At 34.1% G+C, this 12,429-nt stretch overlaps 1 protein-coding gene across 4 annotated transcripts in view; it reads right to left on the reverse strand.

Moving 5' to 3' along the window:
* Positions 1-8,158: 8,158 nt before the first annotated feature.
* Positions 8,159-12,429, reverse strand: part of LOC129919851 (putative mediator of RNA polymerase II transcription subunit 26) — a 157,246-nt gene continuing 152,975 nt past the window's right edge. For all 4 annotated transcript variants that reach the window (XM_056000936.1, XM_056000937.1, XM_056000938.1 and 1 more), the window contains 3 exons: positions 11,972-12,379; positions 11,832-11,910; positions 8,159-11,766 (listed from right to left, as the gene is read on the reverse strand). In XM_056000936.1, coding sequence (XP_055856911.1) covers positions 8,777-11,766; positions 11,832-11,910; positions 11,972-12,379 — 3,477 coding nt within the window. In that variant the 3' untranslated portion in view covers positions 8,159-8,776. The remainder of the gene's footprint in view (positions 11,767-11,831; positions 11,911-11,971; positions 12,380-12,429) is intronic.

Here is a 12,429-nt window from a genome sequence, read left to right on the forward strand (position 1 = left end):
CATAAAAATTTCGGATGGCCGAGTTTTCATTTTGATTTTCTAACTGGTACGTGGGATCGTTATCCTCATCGTCTTCTGAAAAGTCCTTGTCACTGGATTCCGAACACTCATTGGGCGAACCTAATGGATCGACATCGAGGAATTCATCATCCAATATTTCGTTGCTCATGCTAAATAAAATCAAATCATAAAACCACTTTTTAAGCATTTAGTATGCATTATCATATTATGCATAAAGCTCCTCCGATAAATTTGGCGCAGGTGACTCGTCCGCCCTGCTCGACATCTTGATTGCGACTGAAATTACACTCGTCTGTGTATTTCCTTATGGGACATACGACAAACGTTTACCGAAATTCCAGTAAAATATTGTCGTATGTGTAGCAAAAATAGCACATACTACAATTATTTACCGAACGAAGAAAAACACAGATTTTGTATGAAAAAATTGTAGTATGTGATAATTTTTGTCGTATGTGCACGTTTTCAGTGCACTTACGACAAATAGATACTGAAAATGTTTGTAAACCTACACATACGATAAATGCATACTGATCATAAACAAAAAATACCAAGACTGGAAACTTTCGTACGTCTTTCCCAAGCCACCACGTTGGTAAATGACGTTAACACGCACACATTTATAGATTCACGACATTCACCACACATTTGACACGAACACAACGATAGGTTCACGACATTCACCACACCTCGCATCTTGTAGGCAAACGTCAGTTGACCGCCGAGTTTCCAGTCTTGGTATTTTTTGTTTATGATACTGATTATCTCGGAAACGAAGACAGATATCGAAAAACGGATTTCACAGAATGAAAGAGAAAAAAATATTTTATTGAGGCGACGAAATGTTGTTTAACGTTAAACAAACTCTAAATAGCTTTCAAGTACAAAATGTGTATTTATAAAAAATGTACACATTTAAGAAACGTTGTTTAACGATTGCTTAACTTAAACGCCATTCACCGCGTTTAGAGCATAGAGGAAGGAATACCTAGAGAGCCGACTCGTACCCCCCTTACCTAAAACACCCGCAAATTTAATTTCAGATAATCTCTCTTATTTTTCTCTTGTTTTCCTATCTGTGAATACGTGTGAAAAGTACAACATTGTATATATATTCCTATAGTACTCTCATGAAGTAGAATTTTCTGTTTTGCGTCGCCACCGGTGGGATCGCTAGTTTATTTTATGTTTGAACCTTATGCAGAAAATTGAAGTGCAGATCTACCAAAAGATGTCGCTAAAGTATTTTCATGGATTGATAGTACTATAGAAATATATATACAATGAGTACAATTCGTTTAATACCTTCCTTTCACCAGTAGATGTCCTCACAAATTTTGAATTTAAACATGATTTTGGTTTGTACATGAACTTGAATAGCTCAAATAGCTCACTCCAGACACCCACCTTTCAATAAATATGTACAGAAATAAAAAAAAAAGGTTCGTGTTTTGAATTTATTATATTATTTTTTTATGAATTTATTTCCTACTGAGCACTTAAATTGTTTTTAATTGTTTTGAGCTCAACTCCACAGTTGAATGTGTTGGTGCCATTTAAAATGCACGGGAAAACTACCACATATAAGCACTGTGGAGTTTTTTCTCTCATTGCAGCTTGTAGGGTGGAAGAGAAAAACCAACCGAAGTCGCGTCTCTAGGTATTCCTTCCTCTATGGTTTAGAGCTTGCTTAGAGCCATTTTAAGACTGATTTGACCAGATATGAATTATTACTAAGATCGTGAGCTCAGTACCATGGTAATAATTTATCTAGGGTGTGGGGTGAAGGCGTATGAAATTATTCCCTAAAAGGAATTTGAATTTAAAATTAAAATTAAAGAATGTTAAAAACAAAATTAAAATGATAATACAAATCGTCGCCCGAGAGTTGTTTTGTCGTAAACGCCAAAATGCACTTTTTTAAACTGGATATGTAGTAATAGGTTTTAGAACGTTCTCTTTTCATTTCTGTTATCAGATTTGTCCTATCGTTTACCGTTACTGAGATAATTAGTGTGCATTTTGTCGTATATCCACAAAATAAGCATCGGATTAGCGTTGGTTTGTCGTAAGCGCCAACTTTTGGCGTTTACTACAAAAATTCTATGTATTTTCCAGCTTTTTTTTCTTCAGTATTGGTTTGTCGTACGTCGTACAAAACAGATAGGGAACATGTTTTGTCTTACATGTATGTAGGTATATGACCCAAATAGAATATAAACAAATATAATAAACCTACTAGAAAAGTATTTATTGAAAATAAGAACTTCATGTGCTATAAGAACAACGAATTTAAAAACTAAGGGCTCCATTAAGCTTTGCGCTACTTGAGGTTTTGCACTATTCCTAGAGGTGCAAGGAAGAAAAAAGTGCATCTGAGAGACATCTCAAATGTTGTATTTAATTTTGTCATGGTTCTTGTCGTTTGTTCCTGCCGCTAGATACTTGACCTCATCCTCGGTCGCAAGTCATTTCAATTCAATTTCAATTTTGTTTTATTGAACATACTATATACAATTGACTTAAGCTTAACTTATTTCTAATAAGATACATTGATTGATATTAAAATTTGTTGGCACATATGGGGCCTTACCTTATACAATGGATAAAAGATAAAATATATATACATAAATATAGTACATGAATAGGCTTAATTTTACAAGTCTGCTGACTAGGTTATCCTCGGGGTGTTCCGTCCCGGTTGTCCAGTTGTGGTATTGATAATGGTGGGTGGTATGGCATTTAGCCGCGGTAGTAGGCCGATTGCGTATCGGCGTAAAAGTAAACTACTTCCTCGTTGTCGGTTGGGATTATGTGCTCATCCAGAATATCCAAAGCACTAAGGTATCTGGGTTCGGGATGTCGTTGTTGGGTTCTCATGCTTCTCATCAGCTGATTGGGGTGGTTGGCGATGCTTCCGACAAGTTTCTTTGCAGATTGCAGCAGATACTTTTCAAACGTCATGATGTTTGCTTCCTCGTAAAGTCGCTCGTTGCTGTAGTATTTTTGTCGCTGTCGATCTCGGTCGCAAGTACCGCTTATAAATATGTACACTTGTTGATCTTCTATCGAACACCAGATCAAGAAGTCGACCGTCGGTCGCGGGCGCCGCTTCGTTCAAGCGCGTTGTCTTGAGCGAAGTGAAAAAAGGTCGCAGTTTTATTGTTTTATTGTTGTACAATGTACACTTATTGATCTTGTCACTTCGTTCGCGCGCGCTGTCTTCAACGAAGTAAAGTGAAAAAAAGGTTGCTGTTTTATTGCTGTATACTTATTGATCTTGTATCGAACACACAAGATCAACAAGTCGACTGTAGTCGTAGGCGCGGATCCCGTGGCGCCTCTTCGTTCACGCGCGTTGTCGTGAAGCGAAAAAGGGTTGCTGTGAGTTTTGTTATTGCACCCGTTCGCAAAAAACACCTGCTGGTCGAAAATTATTTTTTTAAGGCGCCATTTTTCTTTGCTAAATTTGCGTTTTTGTTTAGCAAATTGATGATACTGATGATACTTTTACACTATTTTATAAAGCGAGCGGTAGAAAAGTGGAATATAAAAGCTCATCAATATTTAAAACATACAAAAAGTGTACCATAGCAACTCCTGTAAATTTGTTCAGCCAATGTCTTCAAATTACTAAAAAATCTAACTCGATAACTAAGGATAAGATCATTGATATTAAAAGCCTTTTCATAATTATGCCTAAATCAGGCCAAGAATATTATGAAGCGTTATTCAAATCAAAAAATTAGAATAAATTCTTTAGTTTGATATTTATTTAATTTACTTTTATTTATGACCATATATTAATTTATTAATTAAACCAAACTTGGTTTATTTTTATTTTATTTCTTTCATATTTCATAGCCATAGGATGACTTTTATTTTTTGTTAAGACATTTTAAAATTTTTTTTTATGTTTATGGTCATATTTTTTGATTTTTCTTTATTTTTAATCTATTTATTTTAATAATTGAGCCTCTAAGTCAAACCAATACTACTTCTATGTAATAAGAAACTATTTTTTAAATGTTTAATTAATAAATAAAAACGAACTGTGAAAATTTTTTTATTTATTTTTTAGTATTGGAATGTCGTACGTGCGCCTACTTTGTCGTACGTGTATGGGATGGAAAAAAAGTTGATTTTGGTGGCGTTTACGACAAACTGATTTTGGATAAAAACCTTGATAATTTGAAAACTAAAATAGATGTGACAATTTTGACAACATAAATATGAAGAAGATATCGCACAAAATATTCAATTAAAAATTGAAAAAAATCTATCGGCCAGTTTTTTTTTTATAAAAGTTCAAACCTTAAAATGCGATTTCCCAAAATTCCAAAATTGGCGTATACGACAAAACAATTCTCAGGCGACGAAATAAAAAAAATCAATGCTCTCTGACTTTGCTCTGTGCATTTTATTAAGGAACCCGACGAAAGCAAAATCATCGTCAACGACCTTATGTGTTTTTTTTTTTTGCAGTCAAGGTCATAGAGGAAGGAATACCTAGAGAGCCGACTCGTACCCCCCTTACCTAAAACACCCGCAAATTTAATTTCAGATAATCTCTCTTATTTTTCTCTTGTTTTCCTATCTGTGAATACGTGTGAAAAGTACAACATTGTATATATATTCTTATAGTACTTTCATGAAGTAGAATTTTCTATTTTGCGTCGCCACCGCTGGGATCGCTAGTTTATTTTATGTTTGAACCTTATGCAGAAAATTGAAGTGCAGATCTACCAAAAGATGTCGCTAAAGTATTTTCATGGATTGATAGTACTATAGAAATATATATACAATGAGTACAATTCGTTTAATACCTTCCTTTCACCAGTAGATGTCCTCACAAATTTTGAATTTAAACATGATTTTGGTTTGTACATGAACTTGAATAGCTCAAATAGCTCACTCCAGACACCCACCTTTCAATAAATATGTACAGAAATAAAAAAAAAAGGTTCGTGTTTTGAATTTATTATATTATTTTTTTATGAATTTATTTCCTACTGAGCACTTAAATTGTTTTTAATTGTTTTGAGCTCAACTCCACAGTTGAATGTGTTGGTGCCATTTAAAATGCACGGGAAAACTACCACATATAAGCACTGTGGAGTTTTTTCTCTCATTGCAGCTTGTAGGGTGGAAGAAAAAACCAACCGAAGTCGCGTCTCTAGGTATTCCTTCCTCTATGGTCAAGGTTAAGAATTTTTGTTTACATACCCTCAAGCTGTCAAAAACCACGTGATGTTTCATAAATGTAATAGTATTTTGTACTAGATTAGTCAATTCCCCTTCATTTTTTGACACAACTATCGATTAGTTAATCATCAGTGTAAATTCGATTATAAATAAAAATGTAAGCAACGTTGCTTAAAGGCGAATTAATTATTTAATCAAGCTTAACTAAACAACCTTTGAGAACCAATCTAAGCAAATCTAATAAATACGGCTGTTGGTATGGGGCATTACCAAATCTTCCACTGACAGTAAATCTAGATTAAGCGTAGGAGATTTAAAATGGTGTTTCCACCGGTATGATGTATGAGATGTTTTATAATTTCGTTTTCGATTGGTCGTCCGGAATGCTTCAGGATACTTCTGAAAGTGTTTTATTGGCGTTGGATAACAAATCTTCTTCTGGAAAGAAGAGAATTTCTCTTCTGATTTTTAAATCAGAATCCAGAATCAGAAGCGGTTGCTGAAATATTTGGGATCGAAATATTTTTTTTTTCTAAAGCTGATATTTTTTGATGAAAGTCTCGAAACAAGTTTTGGTTTACAGATACGAGTTCACAATGAACAAGCCTATCTTTTTTTGTAAAAAATTACAAATTTATTTTTTTTCGGATTTTCTCGAAAAAATCAAGGTTAACCCCTTGCCTAAAAAAATAAATTTTCAAAAATTTTCTCCGAATTCATCGAGTGAGACATCAAAAGAAAGATCTTTTTAATATCTATTCATAACTGCAAACTAAAAGTTTCTCCGAGGTCTGGTTAGGTTACTGAATTATTGGCGATCGAAATATTTTTTTTTTCTTCTTCGAAAGCTGATATTTTCGGATCAAAGTCTCGAAACAAGTTTTGGTTTACAGATACAAGTTCACAATGAACAAGCCTGTCTTTTAGTGTAAGGAAAATAACAAATTTATTTTTTTTTCGGATCTTAGCGAAAAAATCAAGGTTAACCCCTTGCCTAAAAAAAATTAATTTTTAAAAATTCTCTCCGAATCCATCGAGTGAGACATCAAAAGAAACGTCTCTTTAATTTCTATTCATAACTGGAAATCAAAAGTTTCTTCGAGGTCTGGTTGCTGAATTATTGGCGATCGAAATATTTTGTTTTCTTCTAAGCTGATATTTTCGGATCAAAGTCTCGAAACAAGTTTTGGTTTACAGATACGAGTTCACAATGAACAAGCCTATATTTTTTTGTAAAAATTTACAAATTTATTTTTTTTTTTCGGATTTTCGAGAAAAAATCAAGGTTAACCCCTTGCCTAAAAAAAATACAGTTTCAAAAATTTTCTCCGAATTCATCAAAAGAAAGGTCTTTTTAATATCTATTCATAACTGCAAACACAAAAGTTTCTTCGAGGTCTGGTTGCTGAATTATTGGCGATCGAAATATTTTTTTTTTTTTCTTCTTCGAAAGCTGGTATTTTCGGATCAAATACTCGAAACAAGTATTGGTTTACAGATACGTGTTCACAATAAACAGGCCTATCCTTTTATGTTATAAAAATTACATTTTTTTTTCCGAATTTTCTCGAAAAAAAAAGTCAAGCTTAACCCCTTGCCTAATAAAATACATTTTCAAAAGTTTCTACGGGGTCTGGTTGCTTTGATATTTGCAATCGAAATATTTTTATCTTGCTTTAGGAATATCAGTTAAAATACCAACACCAAGTCTCTCGAGCAGTTCACGTCAATCTAATAACGGTGGAACAAATGTCTTCTCTTTTCAGCGCAATTTTTAATATTTGACAATCAACTCAAAGAACAGGAGCTTTCAGGAGAAAAACCTCTCAAGATATGTATCTAAAGAAACTCTGCTTCCAATTAAAATTAATATTGGTACTGACTGTCCTAACTTTCATAATATTCACAAAACTTCCTCAAACTAAAAAGCTTTGAGGTATTTCAAATTCACCTATAACTAAGTCGATTTTAAAATCACAGCACATTTTTAGTTTGGAAGTGAGATGTATATTTGATTTTTTATTTAAATCGAAATTTAAATGAAAATAAAACGAATAAATAATTGCAATCAATAAAATTTTTCACATAAAGTCAAAAGTAAACGAACTCTGAAAACAACTTCACTCGATATTTAATTATGATTTCGTATACTAGCTGTAAATTCGATATCTCCTCAAAAAAATAATGAATCAAATTTTATTTTATTTTTATATTTATTTGTTTAATTTTAATTTTTAGTTGTTGATTTTATTTTTTTGTAATATCATATTATTATGTATAGTAGTAGTTTTTTGTTTTAATAATTTTATATTTTACATCAATAAATTTTTTACTTAATAAACTTAGTAAGATTTTAATAAAAATTAATTTCTATAATACAACTCAAATGAATAATATATATGTTTTTTTTTTTTTTATTTTATTAAATTTTATTTTATATTTCCATTAATATAGTTAACAGTGTTATAATTTTATATGTTTTTTTTATCATTCTTAACATTTATATTATTTTCACATTATAAGAAATTGTGTTTTTGTTCTTTTATAAATTAATTTAGTATACTTTTTTTGAAATAAGATTTTTTGTTGTTTTTTTTCTCTGTATATATAAAATAAATCAAATATTAACAAAACTATTATTATTATTAACAAAATATTATATATTTTCTTGCAGTAGCAGTTTCTTATTTTTGATTTTTGTTTTTTTGAATTTTTGTCTTAAAAATGTAAATATATTTGTATATTTGCTATGTAAATTTAAATATAATTGTCAATTTTTTTCTGTTCAATAATAAGAAAACATTTATATAATTTATTTTTTTTATTTTAATCATTTTTTAATCTTTAATTTTAATGTTTATATTAATTTTATTTCATCTTCTCACAGTTAGCTTTTCGTCAATTCATTCGTAAATAATAATCACTTGCACACTTCATAATACAATTTTGTTTTATATGACTTTGGTGAAGTTGAATTTCGTTTTATGGAGGTGAATCAGTGTTGAAGTGCATTCAACTCGGGGACTAAAAAATGTTTCATAATTTCTTTTTTCAATTAGATTACAAACCTCATTTATGCTTTCATCCATTTGAATAAAAATTCACCTCGATCGAAATTTTTGTTTGTGATTTTTCACCTCGTAAGTGTCAAAATCTAAAGCAGTGACATATTTTAAAAATATTTTCTCCTTAGATATATTGAATGAAAAGAGATGTTTTGAAGAAATATTCATCAACATTTCAAAGAATGTTTATAAAAAAGCGTGCAAGTATCCTTCAAACTTATTCTCACCTCAATACTGTCATTTGATTTTATCATTTTACATTTGTCAAATTGTTTTTGAATTTCTTTAAGAAACTCATTAAAATCCTTTCTTAGATAAGCAGGAAATTATTATTTTCACCTCAACAATGTCACCAATTTCACCTCACCTACTAAAATTCATACAACTATTTTCACCACAGTCATATTTAACCAATTTTATTATTCATTCACACATTCAATTCATATGCCATCATCCAATTTATCAATGCATTTATCAATATAAATTTATTTCAAAGCTTCTTTGGCCCGTTTCTCCCATTCGGCCCGACGCTGATGGATACCCTTAAACTCACTTTCCACCCTATTCATGGTTGCCATCGTTGCTGAACGTTCAATAGTCGATCTTGTGAATGTTGTCGAAGTTGAGAAACTATTCTGTTCAATTGTAGAAGTATTAACTACGCTTGGTGGCACTGATGACGAAAGTACTGTTACAGTTGCAAGTGACTGACGTTCCACTGGCTTTGTTGACACATTATTATTGTTATTTGTCAAACTGTTGTTGTTGTTATTATTATTGTTTGTCGTTGATTCAATACTTTTACCAACCATTACCGGTGATCCTTGCGATGATTGACGAAATGGCCCACTAAGACGGATTGGTGGCAGAAATGTTTTTGTCGGTGTTCCGATTCCATTATTATTCAATGACTGTGATTTGTTGTTACGGAAATCCGCTAGAGAATTACGATTTTTGGAAATGTCAGTGTCTGTTTTGGGGAGACCATTTTGTTGTTGCTGAATTGCTGAGAGTTTGTCGAGTTTTTCTTCACTGGACGATTGATTTTCTTTGTCACTATCGACACTAGGGACAAATTTTTTTATTGGAGGGTCTGGAAGATCTTCATCTTTGATCTTGAGAGATCTTCTAGCAAAGACTTTCATCAATTCTGGTGTGGGATCGTCTTTGTTGTTATTGGCCGAAGGCTGAATAACACCGAAGGATTTTTTTCGAAGAACCACCACAACGGGCTCCTCTTCCGTAGGCATCTTACGGACCTCTTCCGACATCGATTTTTTACGTTCCAATTTCATTTCTTCGATTTTACGATCGTTTTTCAGTTTATCTTCACTAAGGAACAACCTACGTCGCTCATGCAATGGAATATTATTATTGAAAGGAGTATTTGTATCAATACGTAAAATATTATTCTCCTCATCGGAGGTCTTCTTTGTAGGGCTTTTTGGTAGTGATTCATCGGATCGGGATGAGGTCGAACTATTCGAACGTATCATAACGGTGGGTCTATCATCTTCGGTTGGAGTTGGAGGTTTAACCTCCGAGATTTCAACACTTTCATTACTGAATCGACGAGTTAGGTCTTCAGTACTTTCACGAACATTCTTCGACAAAACCACATTGCTCTTAGGTCGAATTGGATCAACTCGATTAAGTTGAATCTTCATGAATTCGGGTACACCTTTGTTGTTACTTGCAGATGATTCGATTACCGAAGAACTTCGGCGGCTTCGATGGAAGCTATTTGATTTGGAAGAAATAGTTGTCTGCGGTGACGAATTTCTCTCCCGCAAAGACTTTCGACTCTCACTATCAGCAACAATTTTTGGCTTCTCTCGCATTTGAACCTTTGTGGGAGAATGTATGATTATTGGAGCAACCAATGCCGGTGGAGGGGTTGCTGGTGTTGGTGGTGGAGCAGCTGGTGTTGCCGGTGGAACGAAGATATCTTTATCTTCTGTTCTGAGTATTCTGTCAATTTTATTCTCAACTTTGGCAATTGTATCGATTCTTTTGTTTGGTATCGGACTGATCGTCACGTTGGGCGCCAGTTTAGCTGACACCGAATCACTTATAGTTGCCGATTTCCGTAAAACACTTACAAATGGTGACTTCACCAGCATATCAATATTCTGTTCGATTTCGGAGATATTCGTGCTACAAGCAGATGTGCCTAAAAGTGGAGACTTTGTTTGAATTCTAGACGGCATATTCTTAGAAGTGGTAAGTATGATGTTTTTCGTATAGATTCCATGGGTAAGTGGCAATTCACTTGATTTCTGTTTAACTAGGTTATTGTCATTGATCTCAAATCCTAGTGATAGGTGTTTTTCATCTTCCAAATCATTGTCGCTCTTTAGCGACAAATCAGGAAGACTTGGCACTTGATTTCTCAATGATGATGCGATCTCTTTGTCCTCTTTCGATTCAATATAGGTGCGAAAGCTCTTTGATTTTTCAACAGATTTTCCACGTTTTCTGAGATCACTTCCTAATAAAAACTCAACTGAATCAGTACTTGAACTGGTGTTGTTGAAAGAATCATTGGAACGGGAGATTTTCTGTTGGAACGCACTCATTCCGAGAATCTTTGGTTTCTTTTCAAAGTGTTCCTTCTGCTGATCTTTCATAGCATTGATTTCTCTGACGAGTGTAGTCGATTGGAAGCTCTCTTCTGTGTGGGATTTGGAGATTTTCGAAAGAGCAATAGATTTTGAAATGAATTCGTCTCTCATGTGGGAGTCAGATTTTTCGGAAAAACTCTCCAAACTTGTTCGGGAGTGTTTAAGATTTACATCGACATCCATCATCATTGGTTGTGGTTGTTGTTGTTGCTGCTGGGAGAGATCTTTTGGAATGTAACGCTGCCTAGCTGCGGGACCGGATTTCGGTTTAGCTGATTGATTGATGGTTATATTCTCATTTGTAGCATGAGTCACCATTTTCTCCGATTCGGGAGAGAGTATGAAAGTATTCAACATTGCACTGAGGGCCGAATTGCCTGTAGATAAAATATCCCTGCGGATATCCTTGCGAGTTTCTTCCACCTTTTGGGAGTATTCAGCAGATTTTGTTTCAATTGATTTGGAAATTTCAGTTGGCGGTGGATTTGGCTTCTTGCTTTCGGGCTGACTGTCAAGTTCGTCGGCATTTTTGTTGTTACCATTGTTGGTACTGGTTGATTTGGAAGCACCGCGTTTGGAATTTCTATAGACGAAGCGACGGAAGAAGCCACTTTCATCGTCCTTGTTGGTATCGGTTGGGGAACTCTGTGCGTTAGGCGATACTGATTCGAATATGGAACTTTTAGTTGCATTGCTACGCATGGCGTAGGTCGAGTTCGGCGATGGGCCTTTTTCGGTTTTCGAGCGTTTAATGCTGACTGCTTGTTTCATTTCGGTGCTATGTTGTTCAAGGATCTTTGCATTGACACCTGGTGGCAGAGATCGGGATTTAGCTTTGTCCAATGAGATATCTAAGCGAGGATGAAAAGAATAGAAATAAATACAAGTTGTGAAATATTGAGGTATAAGAACTAACCTTTAACTTCTAGGGTTGCAGAAGCTGTTGCCTTGGTCTGATCTTCATTTACTTCTGGAGTTGATGGTAATACAGAACTCTATAAAGATAGACAGAAGTTGGTTAAGGAACCATACATTTTATTGAAATAGATAACTTACCTCCAAAGTTCGTCGATGTCTAGTTGGCCCCTTCTTTTTAACAGGCCTTACAGCCATCTTGTGCTTAGCAGCTGAATGAGACAGACGTGTCCAATTCGATGAGAAGAGTTCCACATCTTCCGATCGAGAATTATCACCGCCAGAAAATTTGCTCGAAATACTCGATGATGTTCGATCTGCTACCGAAGAAAAGTCTCCAGAATGATTGGCTGTTGATGAGGGTAATTCATCATCGAAATCAATGGTGGAATTCATGCTGAGCATGCTCAGCGATGAGACTTCACTTTGATTGGTTGTGTTATTAGTTTCACGACGTTGTGGGGTCGTTGGACTGCGTGGCAGTCCCAAATCTTCGTCTGAAGCATCGGGTCGATTGCGACGTTTGCGGAGGACATCAGCAAGCTCAGCCTGAAAATATATAAAAGAAGAAACAAATTGAAATAAAGATCGTATGAATG

Source organism: Episyrphus balteatus, chromosome 4 (assembly GCF_945859705.1).
Source record: "Episyrphus balteatus chromosome 4, idEpiBalt1.1, whole genome shotgun sequence".
NCBI classification, from domain to species: Eukaryota; Metazoa; Arthropoda; class Insecta; order Diptera; family Syrphidae; genus Episyrphus; species Episyrphus balteatus.